The 22892-nt window shown below is 45.4% G+C and overlaps 2 protein-coding genes and 1 long non-coding RNA gene across 3 annotated transcripts in view; 1 reads left to right on the top strand and 2 right to left on the bottom strand.

Annotated features, from left to right (window-relative positions):
• The window catches only part of NOP16 (NOP16 nucleolar protein), a 17235-nt gene extending 10032 nt beyond the window's left edge, over positions 1-7203 (bottom strand). Inside the window, exons 1-3 of the mRNA XM_063927996.1 lie at positions 6866-7203; positions 2637-2745; positions 2220-2274 (exon numbers count right to left, since the gene is read on the bottom strand). Coding sequence (XP_063784066.1) covers positions 2220-2274; positions 2637-2745; positions 6866-6969 — 268 coding nt within the window. The 5' untranslated portion in view covers positions 6970-7203. The remainder of the gene's footprint in view (positions 1-2219; positions 2275-2636; positions 2746-6865) is intronic.
• The window catches only part of LOC134933052 (uncharacterized), a 20557-nt gene continuing 4796 nt past the window's right edge, over positions 7132-22892 (top strand). The window contains exons 1-2 of the long non-coding RNA XR_010179579.1: positions 7132-7605; positions 13857-13953. This is a non-coding gene — a long non-coding RNA (uncharacterized LOC134933052). The remainder of the gene's footprint in view (positions 7606-13856; positions 13954-22892) is intronic.
• Positions 13760-22892, bottom strand: part of LOC134933051 (ADP-ribosylation factor-like protein 3) — a 27498-nt gene continuing 18365 nt past the window's right edge. Inside the window, exons 4-6 of the mRNA XM_063927997.1 lie at positions 19223-19273; positions 15780-15965; positions 13760-14144 (exon numbers count right to left, since the gene is read on the bottom strand). Of these exons, the coding sequence (XP_063784067.1) occupies positions 14097-14144; positions 15780-15965; positions 19223-19273 (285 nt within the window). The 3' untranslated portion in view covers positions 13760-14096. The remainder of the gene's footprint in view (positions 14145-15779; positions 15966-19222; positions 19274-22892) is intronic.

Below are 22892 nucleotides of genomic sequence, written 5' to 3'. Positions count from 1 at the left end.
TGGAACTTTTAAGTGACTACACCAATCACAAAAGAGCAATCAAAAAAAGGGGGGGGAAAGTTCCTGCACACTGGAAAGGGTATATGGCACACCTTATTTGGTGTGACTAAAACCTTAACCAATTTTTCTGATTATATACAAGTTGATATTCTTATCAAACAACTCTCCACGTTAATATGTGTAAGTACAGATATTTCTCCTAAATTCTGGAGAAAATGTGTAGACCACCTTAATTGGGGTTTTTAATTTTTAACATTCGTCTTATTTCTCACAGAAGAAGTAAAACAAAAGAAAAAGTTTTGTGCTGATATCATGAAATATATAAAGTCCAATCAAAGTCCAATAATCCGAATCAATGATAAAGCAACAAGTCTCTTATCTGGTATCCTCCTTAATGTTTGTAGTAAGTCGTCCCCACCGTATATGATTCCTTGTCTAGCTCCTCAGTTTAGGTACATGAAAAACAAATAATAGGGAATCATGGTGCAGACTTCTACAAATTTATTCAAAAAACAATATTTTACAATCTTGACAAAGACCTGATTGGTTGAAACGCGTTGGTGCTCTTGGCTGCCCAGGACCTGGTGAAGGTACAGCTCTATAGGGGGAGCTTCACAAATACCCTTGCACGCTATTTACTATGCCTTCCTGGAAGGTCATTTGTGGTACGCATTTTAAGTGTAAAATATTGTTTTTTGAATAAATTTGTAGAAGTCTGCACCATGATTCCCTATTATTTGTTTTTCATGTACCTAAACTGAGGAGCTAGACAAGGAATCATATACGGTGGGGACGACTTACTACAAACATTAAGGAGGATACCAGATAAGAGACTTGTTGCTTTATCATTGATTCGGATTATTGGACTTTGATTGGACTCTATATATTTCATGATATCAGCACGAAACTTTTTCTTTTGTTTTACTTCTTCTGCGAGAAATAAGACGAATGTTAAAAATTAAAAACCCCAATTAAGGTGGTCTACACATTTTCTCCAGAATTTAGGAGAAATATCTGAACTTACACATATTAACGTGGAGAGTTGTTTGATAAGAATATCAACTTGTATATAATCAGAAAAATTGGTTAAGGTTTTAATCACACCAAATAAGGTGTGCCATATACCCTTTCCAGTGCGCAGGAACTTTTTCCCCCCTTTTTTTGTTGTATACATAGTTTATATATAGTTCTGATTTTGTCATGTTGGCATAGCTGTAATTCACCATTTTCTGTGACCACTCCCCTAATCAGACTGGATGCCAGACACGCATTATGACATTTGCTCCTGATATAAATGTCCACTTTAGTTTTAAACGCTTGTTCATTTAGTCACCTCATATACTTGATAAAGGTCGTCTAAGACAACAGATTGATTATGCATTTTTATCTGTATCCTCAAATTTTCTCGTTCATTACATTTATGTTAAAACAAATTACATTTTATCACTATGCGTAACAACTGAAAGTACTAAAGCAGACCTGGACAACTTGTAGTTTTCCAAGGTTGTCAGGACGCGCTCTACAAAATGATCCACTTGCTCAGGATCTGGAAGAACTATGGAGTTCCAAATGTTGGGAAAAATGTGTTGTGTATATTAAGCAAAGCATTGCAGGAAATATGCGTTACACATTCTGTGGATTGTTGCTAATTCTCTATGTACAGATGTGTCCTTTTATACTGTGGCTTCAGTCACGCCAAATAGTTCCCTCCCTGTGCGCCAGGTCCCAGGGCAACTCGGACGTGTTGAGTGTCTCTTTAACTCAAAATTGCATCTTGTTCACATATATAAAACAACTGGAAGAGACAAAACTGTATGGCTAGTATACACTGGGGCTTGCGATTTTTGTATATCTGTCTAAAAAGGGCTGCAATGTAAGATCACGCCAACCCCTGTTTATGCTTCATCTGTGACTCTGTATGTGTGGTAAACCAATTACTGTGCTGTTAAAAGTCTTATCTTTAGCATCTCTGGTACGCTGGGAGCGTCTTTCTGCTGCGTATGCAATATGACGAAGATGCAAAATTGAGAAAAAAAATACAGTACACTACTCGTCTCAGAACTTCAGTTCTTCGGGCGCCTCGCACAGTATGGCATAAAGACACTCCGTGTATGAGAACACATCCGTATCATTGATGCAAACAATACAGTCTGTTTAAAACACACGACTGGCTCTTTACTAGGAAAAGGTACCAATGCAGAAATGTCAGAACATCTTACTTTCTATCACGTATGGCTTTCGGACCTGTTTCTGCTCCGCACTTCTGTTTTTCACCTGCAATAATTGAAAATACTAATAAATTATACATATACATATATATATATATATATATATATATACACATATATATATATATATATATATATATATATACATATATATATATATACATATACACACACACACACACACCTGTGTATATATATATATACACACTGGTAAAATGGATATCAATATGAAAAAAACACATTTGCTTTTTACATTTTTTTATATAAAATAGATTTTGAGACCAAACCTGTGCAGCTATAACATACACAATTGTTTTCACTAAAACAAGAAACAATATGGTAAAAAGTCACAATATACAGCAACTGGGACACAGCTTATTTATGTAAGTTTGCCCATTAAATATTCACCGTGTTTGTATGGATTGGTAGAGCTTTATTGGGGTCAGCAGCCAGTCCCATATCAGCCATGTTTCCAGCCACAGACTTGGAGTCATTCCAAGCATTTCTGATCTCATCACTGTAAGCAAAACAGGAGAACATCAGTATTTAATGACAGAAATAAAGCATTTACTAGCTTGGACACTTTGTATTAACAACAGAGGAATATCTTAATAATTCACGTTTATATTAAACTAGATAAATATGAAGGGCTTCCAGACATACTGTATGTACTGAGAAAATAGATAAGCCATAGGAAAATGGACGTATATAGTCATGTGATTTTAACAGTTTCCTTGCTTGAGAAATAGGGCATGTGGTGCTCTAATGTAAAATGCAATAGTAAATGCTTGTGCTGTTAATTTATTACTGTTATGAAACTACTGCATGATTACATAAGACCCCTAGAGCCACTAGGGAGGGTCTTCTGCCTACAATAACCAGCCATTGTTCCCTTAGCGTTTTATACAAACACCGGTACTTAGGATGCCGCCCGGTCTGAAACCTCCAAGCAGTAGGGGCTTATATATCCTACAGGAGATTGCAAGCTATAGCTGTAGAAGTAATGCAGGGTAATTCCAATATGGCACAGCGATAATACTAATGCACTTTAAGTAGTAACAGGATTCTCCAAAGACAATGAAAAAATGGTAATAAGAATACTTCCTGGGAGAAACATGCAGGTAGTAGGTAGTATATATGTTGATAGCATAAGCTACGCAGTGCAATCTTAGAAGATATTCACAGCAAGGGAGGTATGTTTGGAGAGCACACTAACTACTAATGAAGTAGCAATGGTTGTAGACAATGGGGGTAATTCCAAGTTGATCGCAGCAGGATTTTTGTTAGCAATTGGGCAAAACCATGTGCACTGCAGGGGAGGCAGATTTAACATGTGCAGAGAGTTAGATTTGGGTGTGGTGTGTTCAATCTAATTTGCAGTGTAAAAATAAAGCAGCCAGTATTTACCCTGCACAGAAACAAAATAAACCACCCAAATCTAACTCTCTCTGCAAATGTTATATCTGCCTCCCCTGCAGTGCACATGGTTTTGTCCAACTGCTAAAAAATTTCCTGCTGCGATCAACTTGGAATTACCCCCAATAGTTCATGTACGTCACTGGTAGTATTCACAGTACGGGAGATGAACACAGTTCCAAAGAGTAACTACTAATGAAGCAGCAGTAAAAATGTATCTTGGTTCATGTAAGCCACTGGCAGTAATATACAAACATACAACACTTGGCTGAAAGGAATAGGGCTGGAAGCATGGTCAGGCATCTACAAGACTCCATAAAATCAGTAGCCATGAACAGAAAGCACATGACAAGGCTCCAGAAAGAAACTATCACCAGCAATGAAGCACAGGACTGACTGCCTTATAACAGAAGCATAGGCCAATCACACTGCTGCAGAGGCACCAGCCCATAACTACATAAAGCAGCCACAGCTGATCGACTAGATGTAGGAGCACAGCGTCCTGGCTGCTTAGCAACAGCCAGAACCAGAAGACACCGGAGCCGCATTGATTCACAGTTGCCTAGCAACCATGGAACCATCGATCAGCGCAGCAGGTCTGACGCAGCATCCCGGCAAACTGCCAATGGCCTGGACCCGCATTAAAAGGGAGCCATGTCTGCGACCTATACCAATTGTGTGACAAGCACTACAGAAAAATATGGTTCTTAAGGGACTCATTCATACCTATGAAAGTTATACTGAATAAAAAGTGGGCAGCACGGACAGTGTAATGGTTAGCATTACTGATTCACAGTACTGAGGTCACGGGTTCGATTCCCACTATGGCTCTAACTAGGTTAATTGGCTCCTAACAAAATTAACCCTAACATGAATGTGTGTGTGTGTGTGTGTGTGTGTGTGTGTGTGTGTACACATGTGGTAGGAAAAATAGACTGAATGCTCTGTAAAGCGCTGTGGAATATGTGTGTGCTATATACATAACTGGTAATAATAATTTATATTTTCAAGTTAAAAAGATTTTTGGAAGCATATTACATTCTGGGACACATCGGTGTAGTATACAGGAAAAAACAGACACCCAACAGACTTGAAACAATTGAATATCCCCCTTGGACTGCTTTTTGACCATAAGGGTGGAATTCAAATGTTTGAAAAGTCAGTTGGGTGTCTGGTTTTCCTAACATTTGAATCTCCCCCTTAATTTTCCTATTCCTCAACTGTACAGCTGATGATGATGTTATATTGGAACAATCCCTCTTTATTTTAATTTTTTCATTTTAATTTCTGCCTGAATCGTGATGGCAGGCTGGCATGGCCATCTAGTAGCCCATCTCTATAATTGCTCAGCAGACTTTTCTGCATTGCCATAATGACGCTTGCAGTTTCACATCATATTCCTCCAGTTTCCCTGCTGTGCCCTCACTGTACTTCTTTATCCTAATGTACTCACTGTTGCGTATCTAGTATACTTTCAGTGTATTACTGTTTTGCATGCCCTCTGCCGTGCCACACACAGTACACTACATATTGTAACATGCCCACCCGCCGCATATGAACTAGTCGGACAGGAGATTTCTCTACCTCACCAGCTGGAAGGGTCATTGGTCCAATGCCCAACACTACAGCATTCGCCACTCAGTTGACGATAATGGTATGGAATCTACTGTTGCTCTATTTTATATATAATGTTAACATCTTGCTATTTTAAACCTGATCGACATGGCTGACCCTTATGCTTGGCCAATGGCCCCAATGTAATGTCCCACCCCATCCTAGTTAATTATCCGTGCCTATTGCCAGTATACACACATATACTAATGGGGCTGCTGTCTTTATTTCTGCCCCATCAATAACCACTGTCCTGCTCCTTTGTTTTGGAGGAGGCTTAAATATCTTCTAGGGGTGGTTTCCTTTGGATTGCCCGGGTCTACTTCTCCTTGAGGCTCTGGACCTACATTGTTGGTTGGGAACATTACTGATATTGCCAAATGTTTGACCAATGGGACATGAGATGCAATAGTGGGGTCTCTTGTTTTATTAGTTTCATTTACCTAATGGGCTGTTCGTACTGTATACCTGAAACAATGACCGTGTATTGCAGAACAGAGATAATGTGCTTTTGAGACCTCCCAGGAGGTCACTGGATATGTGACGGCTTCTGGTGACGCACACTCTCTCCTAGGGGGAAGATGTAGCAAATGGTTGGTTCTAAATCCGAGTGGGGTAAGGGACCTTTGAAGTCACCAGGGGGAGGAGCCATGGGCGAACAGGCATACCTCCCAACACGACCCTCTCCAGGAGAGACAGAATGCTCTGCTGCTGGACTTCCCTCTTAATTTATGATTGCCATCACCTGTGCTGAAACACCTTTCTTTATTAAATTTACCTGTTCAAAACAGGTGCTGGCAATCAAAAATTAAGAAAAAAAGACCAGAAGCAGAGCATTGTGCCCCTCCTGGAGAGGGTCATTTTGGGAGGTATGCACAGGGTACCCGAAAAGTAGGCTTGCCACGCTTCGGGCTCTGTGGCTCGCTCCGCTTGCCACCGGGTTACTAAAGGTAGTAGTTGGGTAGCGTCTAGATTCTCTTCGTGCAGAGGACCTTTCCCATAACCCCCTGGGTCCCTGTCACAATCTATGTGGAATAGAAAAGTGTGGCGAGCGAAGCGAGACACCGAGCCCGCGAGGGTCCAATTCTGCATAGAAAACAAAAAAGACCTAAAACGATCGGAGAACGAAGAAAACATTTAGGAGCTGTAAGGGCGGAAGTTCTCTCCTGCCCACTCGTTTTGTCACGTCCAGGTCCTTTGCACGAAGGCAACATAGACACAACCGTAGTAGTTGGTGGCATGGATAGTAGAAGAACTATCCTGCTGGCCTAGCTCCTCCCCCTGGTGACGTAGCTCCTCCTCCTGACATCATAGGTCCCTTAGGCCACTTGGATCTAGCATCTACCATCAGCAAATATTGGCTAGAGATAAAGTACTAACCAACAAGCTCCGGTCATTTTTTTTTTAAACACAGCCTGTAACATGAACGTTAGAAGCTGATTGGTTGGTAATTTCTCTCTCTCCAAGCTTTGATACATCTTCCCCAAGTGATTTCCTCTATGCAGCACACAGCGTGACTTGCTCCTGGCTGTGGCACTACTAATCCCAGCGCACCCTAACAGCTGGGGGAGCAGCCTATGTACAGTGTGCTGCGGCCCGTGCGTCCTCACCAGGTTATCCGCGGAGCCGCTTTCTTCTGCGCCCGGCGCTTCAGCTTCTTCCGGTTGACGCTGTAGTTGAACGTGTTCCTGCTCTTCTTCCTCACCTTCCCCATCACTGCTGCTGCTGCTGTCTGTGTAGCACGCGGCGGCCTCCCTTCTCCGGCGTATAATGCGGTGAAGGGTGCTCCTGCTGCTAGCGGCGCTGCTGGTCGCACGTGTGTGGCGTCACGGTGGGGATTCTGGGAAGTGTAGTTCTATTAGCGGTAGATGCTAGATCCAAGTGAATGAATCAGCAGCCGACAGCTGTGATGTATATTCTGCCTGCTATTACAACCTAAGTGCTGAAACACACTACCCGGCTTTTGCCGGCCGGGAAAAAGCCGGACGGCTTTTTCCCGTGCCGGCATTGTAGTTAACAGTGTGAGGGGTAGGGTCCCTTCACACTGCACGGCCCCGGCCCGGCTGCCGGGTTGCAGCCGGGTCTCACCACTGGAAGGTCCGGCGGCCGGGCGGCCGCCGGGCCGTCTTTGGAGCCAGTAAACCATGTGTGTGAAGGGGAGCTTTCACACACAATGGTTTTTTCTGAAGCCGTGTCTGATGCTGCGCATGCGCGCAGCATCACACACGGCTCAAAGCCGTCCTGTGTGATAGACACTGCCGGTTTCTCCCGGATGGCAAAAAGCCGGACAAAGATGTGTGTAATATTACAGCGCTTTTCTGCTGCTGCTCCCGTGCATTGCGCATGACAGGTAAGCGGCGGCGGCGCGGGCTCCCTGCATCTCCTCTGTAAGTGCTGATGCTAATTGGTTTTCATCACTCGGAGGGGGAGAGGTATCAAACCTTGGCCAGAGATAAAGTGGAGAAACTACATATAGCCGCCCATCAGCTTCTTACTACTATTTATATAGCACTGTCTTTGAAATTGTCTTGCATCTCCTTACAGTACACTTCTAGAGGTGAAATCAGGCTGAGTACAGTCAGAGGGGGGAATTTATTTGTTATTGCACCCCCGATCTCCCCATCTAAGGTGATATTCAATTGCCCACAGTTATCGCGCTGATTGCATCCATTACACTCGGGTTTAGGCACACAAAGCACCCAAAATCGACTAAAGTAATGGACGCAAGCATGTAAAGACCAGTTTGAGCGTCCGGGGGTAACTAGCTGAAATGTAGATGCCGGCAGCCGATTGCGTCCGAACGGTGCTATATTAGAATATCTCCATTCGACGCAATCTAATGGCTGCCGACTGTAACAACATTTGTACTCGCCCAGAGTGTGTTCATGTGACTGCAACACTGGCTGGGATGCATCTGGGGGTACTCTTTATAGGAGAGTATCTCAGTGTGCTAGATAGCTGCTCCAAATATATCCTCCAGCTGATATTACTTCATTTATTAGTGAGGCTGCCCAGGGGTGTCTTAAATCAGTGTCGGCACCTGGGCAAAGCAATGCTATCAGCGGCTGTGATGTCCCGCGGGCGGTAGGGAGTGTTCTACTTCCGCACGGCATGAAGGGAGATAGAGGGAGAACACTAAGCTATAGAAGGGGGGCATAAGGCTGAATGATGGGGCCCTGGTACATGACTTCCAGGGTGGTAGGGGCTGTTTTAATACACAGGGTGGGGTGGATAGTGGAGTAGGCTTAATATTCATCATTTTCCGGTGGGAGGGCAGCTTGCTTGACCATGGATATCTCCAGTTCCTGGGGGTGGATATATTTGTCTTTCAGGAGGTATCAGGGGATTGGGGTCCAGGAACTGGGGCAATCCACCAACGAAAATATAAAACAGCATCCCAAATGTGTGGAGCTTGAGCAGGGACCGACATCTGGAAGGCTGATAACTCTGGTTCTGGGCATGGTGGAGACATGCTGGCAGTGTCCACTGAAAGGGGAGAGTCCCATCTTTTGGAGTATAACCTCAACAAAATTCTAAGTCAGACAGAACCTGAGATATCTGGCAGGGAATATAAATGAACAGGCTCAGCTAAAGACCACTGCTTTGAAGTCAGATAGTTCTGGTCCCCCAGGGCTGATTTTTAAAAAATCTGGTACCCCAGGAAATAATGCTGGTGCTAGTAAATAAATGTTAAGAAATAAATTACTTGTTTGTCATTTCATTTTGGTACACTGCAGGAAAGAAGATTTATTAGATTTGTTGGATTTTGAAGCAGAAAAGAGATGTTTGCAGATAATTTTATTTGTATTTAATTAAATGTTATATGGAGAATACAACTTACCACTAACACTTCCAAAACACATCTGTATGCCATCCTCAGGGGCGTCAGGAGGGGGGTGCGTCCCGCACCTAGGTGTCACTCTCAGATGGGGTAACACCAAAATGATGGCTCCTCTGCATTGACAGGAGCCAGGTACTGCAGTGTTACACTCTCTTGCAGCACACGGCTCCAGCCATAGAAGAGGAGCCGACGGTGCAGGCAGCCCAGCTTCTCTGGGGATGCTGGGCTGCTCCCAGAGGGAAGTCATCAGGATTTCCAAGAGACCAAGCCCCTCAGATTTAGGCCACATCCCTTTTGGCGCGCATCGGGTGTCACCAGACATGGTGACACCTCTGGCCATCCTTACTGTATTGTTGGGTGTAAGCATGCACACCAGATATACAAATTAATAATGGCAATGCACTATAGAAAAAGGAGAGTTATGGTAGACTTACCATGGTTAACTCTCTTTCATTGAGGTACACTGGGTTCCACAGGGAAAACATCAAGGGGGGGAGGGGGTGTAGAGCGGGATCTTGGATCCAGAGGCACCATCAGGCAAAGCTTTGACTGTCCCAGGAAGCATTGGGGCCTCCTCTATAACCCCGCCTCCAGGCACTGAGAGCTCGGCGGTGAGGTCCAGCATAGGGGAGCTGGCGCTTGACCTGTAGTCGCTCTCCCAGCCCAGGGCGCCATCTCCTCGCAGATTTCCTGCCATGGAGCTGCCTCACACTCTCCCTCAGTTCCTGACAGAGACGCTGGGCACCATCTTCTGAGCATAGCTGCTACTGGTCTCTCGGATTCAGGGCAAGGTCTCCCCTGTAAAGCCGTCTGTCCACAGCGCTGAGACTTTACAGACACTTGAGTATTCTACTTGTCTTCTTACAGTGTTAGTTAAGAAAGAGTGTACCTGTTACAGAACATATTGTACGAGTATTCTGATATATACCTCCGTTCTAGGACCGCGCTCCTCGGATCTTTACCAAGGTTATGGCCATGATGACGCACACCTCCATCGCCAGGGAGTCAGAATCCTGCCGTACTTGGACGACCTGCTGATTCTGGCGAGTTCCCACGATGTCCTCAGTCATCTACAATTGACGGTGAGTTGCTTACAAGACCATGGATGGCTGATCAATGGAAGAAGTTCTCGCTGGTCCCAGCTCAGAGAATGGTGCACCTAGGGGCGCTTCTGGACACACACAGTCAAAAACTGTTCCTGTCTCCAGACAAGGTCCTGAAAATCCAGGACAGGATAAGACACTTCATCCGTCGCCCCAGAGTGTCGATTCACTCGGCGATGCAAGTACTTGGCCTGATGGTGTCGACGTTCGACATGGTGGAGTACGCTCATTTTCATTCCCGTCCTCTGCAACGTTTAATTCTTGCCAAGTGGGATGGCCTGTCTCATCGGATCAGATCCTAAATTATTTTGTTGACTCCGGAGGTTCGTTTGTCACTGACCTTGTGGCTCCAGGACCAGCAATTGAGCAGGGGCCATCCCTTCTGGATCCCCAACTGGGTCCTCCTGATGACGGATGCCAGTCGGAGGGGATGGGGAGCGGTGATGGAGCAATACTCTATTCAGGGTCAGTGGACCAAAGAAGAATCACTCCTCCCAATAAACATCCTAGAGCTGAGGGTGGTGTTCAATGCATTATCACTTGCCCTGCCTCTGGTACAGAACAGACCGGTTCAAGTACGGTCAGACAATGCCATGACAGTGGCATACATCAAGGCGGCACTCGAAGCCGCATAGCTATGAAGGAAGTGTCAAAAATCCTTTGTTGGGCAGAACGCCATCTGCTAAGTATATCAGCAGTGTTCATTCCGGGTGTCCTGAACTGGGAAGTGGACTACCTCAGTCGCCAGGACATACACGCCGGAGAGTGGAGTCTTCATCCAGAAGTCTTTCAACTCCTAGTGGACAGGTGGGGTCTACCGGACGTAGACTTCATGGCGTCTCGACACAATCACAGGGTTCCGGTCTTCGGATCAAGGACAAGGGATCCTCAAGCAGCATTCATGGTTGCACTGGCAATTCCATGGAACTTTCAGCTGCTTTATGTGTTCCCTCCAGTGTCACTCCTGCTCAGGGTTCTACGGAAGTTCAAACAGGAAGGAGGAATGCTGCCTCTAGTCGCTCCAGCGTGGCCCAGAAGGCATTGGTTCTCAGACCTGCAGGGTCTATCGATGGGGCATCCCCTTCTACTTCCTCAACGACCAGACCTCCTCGTACAGGGCCCTTGTCTCTACCCAGACCTGGCTTTGACGGCGTGGCTCTTGAAACATCACTCCTGAGAGCCAAAGGATTTTCAGAGGCGGTTATTCATACTATGTTGAAAGCCTGCAAACCGGCCTCTGCCCGGATTTATTACAGGGTTTCGAATTCTTACTTCACCTGGTGTGCTGAGAAGAATTACGATGTCCATCGATTCAGAACTTCCAGAATACTGGCTTTTCTGCAAAGTGGCCTGGACCTAAATCTTCGTCTGGCCTCCCTCAAGGTTCATATATCTGCCTTGTCGGTTTGGTTTCAGAGAAAAATTACCTCTATACCTGATGTTCAGACGTTCATTCAGGGCGTTATTCGGATTCAGCCTCCCTATGTCCCTCCTGTGGCCCCATGGGATTTGTCTGTTGTGCTGAATGCTCTGCAAGAGTCTCCATTTGAACCTCTTGAATCAGTGGACCTTAAATGGCTCACAGTCAAGGTCCTGTTCTTGCTGGCCATTGGCTCTGCAAGATGGGTGTCGGACTTAGGCGCTTAGTCCTGTCGTCCACCCTTTCTCATATTCCACCGGGACTGGGCGGTTCTACGAACCCGTCCCAGTTATTTGCCTAAGGTGGTGTCATCTTTTCACCTTAACCAAGAGATTGTGGTTCCGGCCTTTGTCTCTTCGGATTTGTCTCCCAAAGAACGTTCTTTGGATGTGCTTAGGGCTCTCCGTATCTATGTGGAGAGGACTTCCTCTATCAGGAGGTCAGATTCCCTTTTTGTTTTTTTTTTATTTTCACAAACGTGGCTGGCCTGCGAATAAGCAAACCTTGGCCAGATGGATTAGAATGGTGATTGCACAAGCTTATGCGCAGGCTGCACTCCCAGCTCCTGCTGCAGTTAAAGCCCATTCTACTCGGTCTGTGGGACCTTCTAGGGCGGCCCGCCGTGGCGCGTCCCCGGAACAATTGTGCAAGGCGGCTACGTGGTCCTCAGTGAACACGTTCATTAGGTTCTATGCCTTTGATACTTCCGCCTCCCAGGATGTTTCCTTTGGATGCCGGGTTCTCTTACCCGCTAAGGCACATCCACTCCCTTGAGGAACTGCTTTAGGACATCCCCGATGTTTTCCCTGTGGAACACAGTGTACCCCGCTGCAGAAAAGGAGAGTTATGGTAGACTTACCAGGGTTAACTCTCTTCTGCGAGGTACACTGGGTTCCACAGGGCGCCCACCCTGACGCACCTAGTTTCTTTAGGTTTTATGGCATTAGCCCCTGGTACCCTCTCCTGTCGTGAGATTGTGGTTGTATGTGACTAACATCTGCCTTCTCTTTTACCTGCTCCTGCATTGGCTGATTAACAAAACTGAGCTATCAGTGCCTGGAGGTGGGGTTATAGAGAAGGCCCCAATGCGTCCTGGGACAGTCAAAGCTTTGCCTGATGGTGCTTCTGGATCCAAGATCCCGCTCTACATCCCCCCTGTGGAACACAGAGACCAGTTTCGAGTGGTGCCTGCAGGCAGCAGGTCACCTAACAGGCGGGCTGTGCTGGGCAGTTTTGAAAAAGCTACAAGAAGACTTCAAGGGTGTGCCTGGCTGAACATGGAACAGTTGTATGAGCGACAAAGGACCTAATTCAGCATAAGTGGTAGTTTTGCGAGAACTCCTTTGTTTAGCATACGGGGCCCCCCTGCTGAGATGCAAGCGCATTGCTTGCGTACCACACAGCTTTGTTCAATAGCTATTATGCATGGCTTTATCACATTCACATGTGTTTTTGTAATAGGAATCACAAATCACTGGTGCAAACTAACAGGAAACCCTGGGCACTAACATTACTTGAGCTATTTTTAATACATTCAGTAAATGTCCAGTAAAGTCCATGGTGGTCATTCCGAGTTGTTCACTCGCTAGCTGCTTTTAGCAGCATTGCAAACGCTAGGCCACCGCCTCTGGGAGTGTATCTTAGCTTAGCAGAATAGCGAACGATAGATTAGCAGAATTGCTACTAAATATTTTCTTGCAGTTTCTGAGTAGCTCCAGACCTATTCCTAGATTGCGATCAGCTCGGTCCGTTTAGTTCCTGGTTTGACGTCACAAACACGCCCTGCGTTCGGCCAGCCACTCCCCCGTTTCTCCAGACACTCCCGCGTTTTTCCCTGACATGCCTACGTTTTTTAGCACACTCCCGGAAAACGCTCAGTTACCACCCAGAAACGCCTCTTTCCTGTCAATCACTCACCGATCAGCAGTGCGAATGAAAAGCGCCGCACGAACAACAGCAAAACTGCTAAGTTTTTAGTTAAATAACTAAGCGCATGCACGCTGCGTACCATGCGCATGCGCATTTAGCAATAAATCGCAGCATAGCGAAAATCGGCAACGAGCGAACAACTCGGAATGACCACCCATGTCCAATGTTTTGAGAATGGAGCATTGGTGGAGGGGTTGGAAAGAGTGTGTTAGTGCTTAATATTTATATGATGAGATATACTGTGTCTTTTATTTTTGTTATGCATAAAAACAATCTTTAAGACTTCAGCACAAACTTTCTTCTCATAGAGCAAACAATGACAAACAATTGTCATGAAACATGAAGGTAGATAAGCAGCATTGACTACTGGAGTAACATGGACATAAAATGTGATGTAATAATAAGGTACAAGTGTTTTTTTATTGCATTCCAACATAGCAATAGTCACATTTTTACCAATCCTGTTATAACATTTGTATGCAATATACGGGTTATGAATAATACGTTAGGTGATTCCTCTTCCATGTTTCTTTCTTTTGTTAGGTTTTTCACTTTTTCTTTGCAGTGATGTTTTGACATATCCAGTTCATTCCATCCTGAGTGCACAGGAAATATACAAAAATGCTTGTTAATTAGTCTGAAAGCAGATTACACTATGGAACAATTTACTTTGTCAGTGTTTTGGTCAGGGTTTCCCAAACATGGGGACAGATGTATTAAGCCTGGAGAAGTGATAAAGCAATGATAAATGGAAGGTGATAATTCACCAGCCAATCATCTCCTAACTGTCAATTTACATATTGGAGCTGATTGGCTGGTGCGTTATCACCTTGCACTTATCACTGAATTATCACTTCTCCAGGATTAATACATCTGCCCCATTGTCCTGTAGGGACCCTATCAGTTCAGTTTTTAAGGCTTTCTATGCGTAAGCACAGATGGTTAAATTAAACTTAAGGCCAGTACTCACCGGCAGATGTGGGGAGAGATGTGTGCTGAGCGAACCGCTCAGCACACATCTCTCCCCCCGCTTAGCACAGCGCGATGTGTGCTAAGCGTGCGGGGGGGAAACGGGGGGGGGGGAAACGGGGGGGGGGGGGGGGGGGGGCGCGCTCATTTCACTCAGCAGGTGAAGTGAGCGACCTGCTAGATTGGGCTGCATGCAGGCCAATCTAGCACCAGTGATAGCGATGCGCGGGGCTGCACATCGCTATCGCTGTGAGGGGTACACACGGCGAAAAACTGCAGCGTGCGATCGGGTCGGAATGACCCCCACAGCATACTTGCCTACCTGACCCTCTCCATGAGGGAGAAAATGCTCTGTTCCTGGACTTTCCTGGTAATGTATGATTGCCATCACCTGTGGTGAAACACCTTTCTTATCAATTAACTAGCTCACCACAGGTGATGGCAATCATACATTACCAGGAAAGTCCAGGAACAGAGCATTTTCTCCCTCATGGAGAGGGTCAGGTAGGCAAGTATGCCCCAAAGTCAGCCAGCCACAGAACCTGTGCAATTCATGAGAGTACCGGTTTAAAGGTATAGTATGGTAAGTCTACCTATATATAGTACTTCAATTGAGGAAGACACCATTTAATATAGGAGTGTCGTAGCATGTACTGGGAAGCATACTTGCCTACCTGACCCTCTCCATGAGGGAGAAAATGCTCTGTTCTTGGACTTTCCTGGTAATGTATGATTGCCATCACCTGTGGTGAAACACCTTTCTTATCAATTAACTAGCTCACCACAGGTGATGGCAATCATACATTACCAGGAAAGTCCAGGAACAGAGCATTTTCTCCCTCATGGAGAGGGTCGGGTAGGCAAGTATGCTGGGAAGGGAAGCTGCTGTCTCATGCAGTTGGTAACTTGTTCACCTAGTCTGGTCCGTGTTTTGCAACCTGCTAAGAACAGCCATTAGGTAATCAACAGCACCTGTGGGTTTGTTATAAACCTCTACTGGGAGCAGAGTTCTGGGCTTCTGATGCTGGACAAGCATGCTGGTTAGTGTCAGGGTGCCGGGACTAAGGGTGTTCCTCTAAACTGATGACTAAAGATGTTAACTCATTACTCTGTTTGCTGTGAAGTGGTTATTGGAGCATGGTGAATAAAACTTACTCCTTTAACCATATCTGTTGGACATGGTTCTTCCAATTTGTCACTATACACATTTATATGAAACCAGTAAAAAATGATTATTTCAGGTCACAGTAACAAGACATTACCTGGATCCCTTCACCTGAGAGTGCTGAGCAGGCTTGTATCTGCCATGTGCGGTCTCGGTAAGTGTGCAGGTTCAGCCCAGTAGCGATGTCTGATGCTGGGGCAGCAGTGAGTAAGTCTTGTTTATTGGCAAACACCAGCAGAGGGACGCCAATTAGACTGTCCTCTTCTATCAGTTCTGCCAGCTCCTGAAAACAAGACCTGGTCATAATCAATGTAGACATTCACAATATAATATTCTCAGAACTAATCACTGGCATATGCAAGGTGACATTTTTCCAGATTGAAGTATAAATGTACTAAGTAGTGATTATTTATCTTCTGTTGTGTGTTCACTATATGCACACCAGAGGAACCACAAGGCTACTGTTTTTGCATTGTGGACATAGAGCAACTACATAGACTTGTGCATTATTGAGTCTGGCATAGTGAAATGCTGATGGACACAGTTTATCAGTGTTTCAGTACACTATTAAATCAGGTTACAGGTTAAATCAAGTGGTTCCTCAGGAGCCCTAACAGTTTATGTTTTCCAGGTCACCTCGCAGGTGTACTGATATATTCATCGTAGGCAAATGCTGGGGGGTTCTGGTTGCCCGGAAAGCCCACTCCTCTTGGCCAGTGACTCATATTATGACCACAATAGTAGTAATATATAATACAATTACTACAGCTGCCGCCACATCACGCAGTTTAAGGGACAAAGCAGACCTGCTGCACATACCCAGTGGTAGCAGCTTCTTCTACCAATTTTTCTATGTGTGTGGATGTGAGCCCTGTAATCAGTGCCCTGGACCAGAGAGCAGCTACCAGGAAGAAGAGGCAGAAGTCTTACCATGAGGAGGAATAATATGCTTAGAAAGTGCAGTTCTGTCTCCTACTGGTTCTGTTATGGGATGCTTAACTTTTCCTGACCACTTATTTTATTTATATTTGTTAAATATGCTTGATACAGCCTATACTATAGACCATCAGTAGTGTTAAATATGAATACTGTATTCCATAAACTATCCGGTATATAACAAGTCCAATATGTACATGGGTTGGTACTAGGGACCCTATTCAGCTTCAGCTGCAACTTTGCTAATAGAGCAAAATTGCAACAGCTATCGGTTGCAGGGGGGTGCCAAGCACAGGGTAAGGCAGCCCAGCATGCTAATGGCGGCCAGCGATGCGATCGCAATTCAATTGCAAGTGCATCGCTAAATAAGAGAAGCCCCTTGGCTGTTAAGGCAGTCAGGCTGCCACCATGTTTCCCATTGCATCGGCTGCATGTGATGTTACGCGGTTACCCCAAAAATGGCACCCGCATCGCTGCCTCGCAAATGCCTCTGTCAATTGGGCAGAGGGTTTCGCATAACTGAGATGCATAGCATCTCCAACTGATCCTTAATAAGACCATAGGTTATTCTACCACTCCCCCAGATGCCTGCGCATGCTTCAGTGTTCCACAAAGTGGGAGATTGTGGATTGCATTTGGATCCCCCCTCTAGAAATCCTGCATTTAGCACTGTTCATTACTCACTGACACATTTTAAAAGATCCACAGGTGGAGCTAATTTCAGTTTTGATTCTGGTGAGGAGATCAGAAAAACATGAACTGTTTGGGGTCCTGAGGGCTGAGTTTGAGAACCTATGTCACGGTAAAGCTGCATTTGGACAGATATCAAAATCCACTTGGTCTGTGCTTTTGGCATGTGTCCATAGTTGCCACTGTTTTAATTATACCCCTTTTCCACTGCCTTGAAAAAACCCAGGTTTTTACACATGAATGTGCAACAACACAGGTTTTTGATCAGTGGAAAAGAGTCCCAAAAAAAGAACCTGGGTCTAGTTACCCGGGAATCCAACCCACATATACTGTAGTGAGCAGGGTTGGACACGGGTAGGACACAGGTTAAGGGGCAGGGTAAACGGGTTACCTGGGGCCCGTTTACAGCATGCTGAGAGCCCATACCTCCGGAACCGCAGTGACCCGCGGGAGGTTGGGATGTTGGGGGACACGGCGCATGCTGTCAGTACTGCTGTCTGCCCTTGTGTGCTGACAACAGCATACCCTCCAACATGACCCGCCCCACTAGGTACAAAATTCTCTGTTTCTGGACTTCCCTCTTAATTTATTATTGCCATAACCTGTGAAGAAACAGCTTTCTTATCATTTAACTAGTTCAACACAGGTGATGGAAATCATAAATTAAGAGGGAAGTCCAGAAACAGAGCATTTTGTACCTAGTGGGGCGGGTCATGTTGGAGGGTCTGCAACAGTACCGGCTGGATAAAGGTGTGTGCTGGAGGATGGGGGCAGCCCAGCAGCTTCCAAAGTGCTGGGCTCGCCCCCAGTGTGACGTGGGCATCTTCCATTAAAGGGAGTGGCCTAACGGGACCTTTTATTATTCATTTAGCAAAATGTAAAGTGATGGGTGTAATTGTCCTTTCAAAAGGGTGAATTTTTATGCTGTTTGCTGAAATATATTGCAGATAGGACGAAGTAAAATAAGCAACAATGGGGCAGATGTATTAACCTGGAGAAGGCATAAGGAAGTGATAAACCAGTGATATGTGCAATGTGATAAAGGCAGCAGCCAATCAGATCCTAACTGTTAATTTGTATATTGGAGCTGATTGGCTGGTACCTTTATCACCTTGCACATGTCACTGGTTTATCACTTCCTTATGCCTTCTCCAGGTTAATACATCTGCCCCAATTAATCCTAGAAATATTCTAATGATGGACCTGGGGATATCAAACATGTATTAAGCTGTCACAAGCTCAATTTTCATAAAATATTCTACTGCGGTATAGCCAAGCATTGCACCCTGGAACATTCCTTCACATAATCCATCTGCAAAATCTTTGTACAATAGTGTTCCAGAGATATAAGATATCATTGTCAGACCCTCCAACATAACCCGCCCCACTAGGTACAAAATACTCTGTTCCTGGACTTCCCTCTTAATTTATGATTTCCATCACCTGTGTTGAACTAGTTAAATGATAAGAAAGCTGTTTCTTCACAGGTGATTGCAATAATAAATTAAGAGGGAAGTCCAGAAACAGAGCATTGTGTACCTAGTGGGGCGGGTCATGTTGGAGGGTATGCATTGTTATGTGAGAATTCTGCAGCATACCTTGGCAGAATTTGTACATTTTTGTCTGATTCACAAATTATGGATAAATCTGTGAGTACAAATAGGTTCCCATGTTCTTAGGTCAGCTGTCACTATTTCTACACTGAGCCTCCGCTGGTCATTTATACTTGACAGCAAGAAAAATAGGTTTTTATTTGTATTCTATTCTCGGAGCATCATATATTAGCTGGCAAACTGCAAGTATGATCATGATTTTGAAAGAACTGTTAATGTTAGAATTCACACAATTTATTATTATTTTCCAGAATCCAACAAATTGAAGCGCTTGCATTTTTTTAATCTAGTTCAGTCATACCTGCCCTGTTTCTTCAAATCGTTTACGGTCTGCGCTGTCCACTACATAGATCTATAACAAAAGAAATAAACAGATGTTGAGACATCATACCTAAATTTCATTTACTGACCAGTGTATTAACCCTGTGTCTTCTGGAGTGTCTTTACTAAAGGACATTTTGACATTCTAAACTTAACCCACCATTGATCCCCGTCAGTTTCCAAACATTGAAAGCATGGCTAGATTAACAGTGGAGTGGCTGGTATTAGAGCCTCAGACATTCACATAAAAATAGGCCCATCCTCACTACAGCATGATAATGACCAGCCACCCAGATGGTCATATGGTTGGCCATAAATAGTATTACAATTGATTTCTATCTTCACAAAATGATGCAATTTTTCTGCTTTTACATATTTATGGAGACAGTAGGGATGATAGTGCAGGGGGTGTACACGCCCACATACCTCTGGCCACTCCCACACAGCACTAGCCACAGCTTCCCTGCTTTTTTACAATATGCCCTAGGGCCTAGATCAATTTCAGTCCTGGCCCTGGTTGATCCCACTGCAAAAGCCTTTACAAAACTGCTTACTGTTCTTATTGTAATGGAATGATGAACCATGTTCACAAAAAAGTGCTGCATCTTTTCAACATTGTGAAAGTGGGTGTGTTATGCAGGTTCTGGCATGAGGAGATACCTTCTTGAATGTTGTAGAAGTTTGTAATTACCAGTAGGTAGCAAAGTCATGGGCTGGATTTTGAGATTCACTTTAGTGGTATTTATCAGGGCAGGAGTACTTTTGAATAGGACTAGTTATTGTGCAATGGTTGTGGTTTGGAATATTAGAGACTCTGGTGACTGGAGCTGCATTGTCTATGACTGGAGTGTTTGTTGTACAAAAAGAAATCCAAATCAGGGCAGGAGTAGTTATAGGAGAGAACTCTAGTTTTATTGAAGCTTGGTGAGTTGGTTGGAGGGGTTCACTACGATCTGCCGGCGGTCGGGCTCCCGGCAACCAGCATACCGGCGCCGGGAGCCCGACCGCCGGCTTACAGACAGTGTGGCGAGCGCAAATGAGCCCCTTGTGGGCTCGCTGCGCTCGCCACGCTACGGGCACGGTGGCGCGCGTATTTTATTCTCCCTCCAGGGGGGTCGTGGACCCCCACGAGGGAGAATAAGTGTCGGTATGCCGGCTGTCGGGATCCCGGCACCGGTATACTGTGCGCCGGGATCCCGTCAGTCGGCATACTGAATACCACCCGGTTGGAGAGTATTTAGGGTTTGCTGTGTACATATTCATTTGGGAGCAGAAGGAAGTACATGAAATAAAATTTGAGACGGAAGGGAAGAAGGTTGTGGTCAGAGAGCCAGAAAGTGAAATTGGATAAACTAGGTATGGAGCAGAAGTGGATGAAGATAGGGTCAATAGAGTAGGTGTGATTTGAAGTCCACTGAGAATGACCAAAAGAGCAAGTAAGGAAAATGAATTTTGAGGCAGCAGAGACAGTGGGGTAAATTTACTAAGCTCCCGATTTTGACCGAGATGGCGTTTTTTCATCAAAGTGTCATCTCGGTAATTTACTAAGCACTAATCACGGCAGTGATGAGGGCATTCGTAATTTTTTCCAAGTTCAGGTAAAAAATTACGAATGAATACACCATCGGTCAAAACGCGGCTGTTTAAGTATGAATCTCGGTCATTTACTAAGAAGTGCAAAGCAAAAAAACACAAAACACTGCCGTGAAAAATTACAACTCGTAAAAAAGTGCTAAAAAAAAACAGACCTGCTTTTTTTTCCCCGTGATTTGATAGGCATGCAGGGATCCATGAGATCCGTGCATGTATATCAGTTGGAAGGGGTGGGAAAGTGCTTATTTTTACAAAAAAAATTGCGTGGGGTCCCCCCTCCTAAGCATAACCAGCCTCGGGCTCTTTGAGCCGATCCTGGTTGCAGAAATATGGGGAAAAAAATGACAGGGGTTCCCCCATATTTAAGCAACCAGCATCGGGCTCTGCGCCTGGTCCTGGTCCCAAAAATACGGGGGACAAAAAGAGTAGGGGTCCCCCGTATTTTTAAAACCAGCACCGGGCTCCACTAGCTGGACAGATAATGCCACAGCCGGGGGTCACTTTTATATAGTGCCCTGCGGCCGTGGCATCAAAAATCCAACTAGTCACCCCTGGCCGGGGTACCCTGGGGGAGTGGGGACCCCTTCAATCAAGGGGTCCCCCCCCCCCAGCCACCCAAGGGCCAGGGGTGAAGCCCGAGGCTGTCCCCCCCCATCCAATGGGCTGCGGATGGGGAGGCTGATAGCCTTTGTTGTAAAAGAAAAGATATTGTTTTTAGTAGCAGTACTACAAGGCCCAGCAAGCCTCCCCCGCATGCTGGTACTTGGAGAACCACAAATACCAGCATGCGACGGAAAAACGGGCCCGCTGGTACCTGTAGTACTACTACTAAAAAAATACCCAAAAAAAGACAAGACACACACACCGTGAAAGTATAATTTTATTACATACATACACACATACATACATACATACATACATACATACTTACCTTAAGTTCCCACGCAGGTCGGTCCTCTTCTCCAGTAGAATCCAAGGGGTACCTGTTGAAGAAATTATACTCACGAGATCCAGGGGTCCAGGCTCCTCGGCAAATCCAGGGTTAATCCACGTACTTGGAAAAAAAAAAAAACGGTGTCCCGACCACGAACTGAAAGGGGACCCATGTTTGCACATGGGTCACCTTTCCACGAATGCCAGAAACCCACTTTGACTTCTGTCTAAGTGGGTTTCTGCAGCCAATCAGGGAGCGGCACGTTGTAGCACTCTCCTGATCAGCTGTGTGCTCCTGTCCTCACTGACAGGCAGCACACGGCAGTGTTACAATGTAGCGCCTATGCGCTACATTGTAACCAATGATGGGAACTTTCAGCTCAGCGGTGACGTCACTTTAGGTCAACCGCAGGGCAGAAAGTTCCCATCATTGGTTACAATGTAGCGCATAGGCGCTACATTGTAACACTGCCGTGTGCTGCCTGTCAGTGAGGACAAGAGCACACAGCCGATCAGGAGAGTGCTACAACGTGGCACTCCCTGATTGGCTGAAGAAACCCACTTAGACATCAGTCAGAGTGGGTTTCTGGCATTCGTGGAAAGGAGTCCCATGTGAAAACATGGGGCCCCTTTCAGTTCGTGGCTCGGCTTTCCGTTTTCTTATTTTATGCAAGTACGTGGATTACCCCTGGATTTCCCGAGGAGCCTGGACCCCTGGATCTCGTGAGTATAATTTCTTCAACAGGTACCCCTTGGATTCTACTGGAGAAGAGGACCGACCTGCGTGGGAACTTAAGGTAAGTATGTATGTATGTGTGTATGTATGTAATAAAATTATACTTTCACGGTGTGTGTGTCTTGTCTTTTTTTGGGTATTTTTTTAGTAGTAGTACTACAGGTACCAGCGGGCCCGTTTTTCCGTCGCATGCTGGTACTTGTGGTTCTCCAAGTACCAGCATGCGGGGTAGGCTTGCTGGGCCTTGTAGTACTGCTACTAAAAACAATATCTTTTCTTTTACAACAAAGGCTATCAGCCTCCCCATCCGCAGCCCATTGGATGGGGGGGGACAGCCTCGGGCTTCACCCCTGGCCCTTGGGTGGCTGGGGGGGGGGACCCCTTGATT

This window comes from Pseudophryne corroboree, chromosome 6 (assembly GCF_028390025.1).
Source record: "Pseudophryne corroboree isolate aPseCor3 chromosome 6, aPseCor3.hap2, whole genome shotgun sequence".
Taxonomy (NCBI): Eukaryota; Metazoa; Chordata; class Amphibia; order Anura; family Myobatrachidae; genus Pseudophryne; species Pseudophryne corroboree.
The sequence above is the reverse complement of the archived record's forward strand: the minus strand, read 5'-3'. Positions and strand labels throughout refer to the sequence as shown.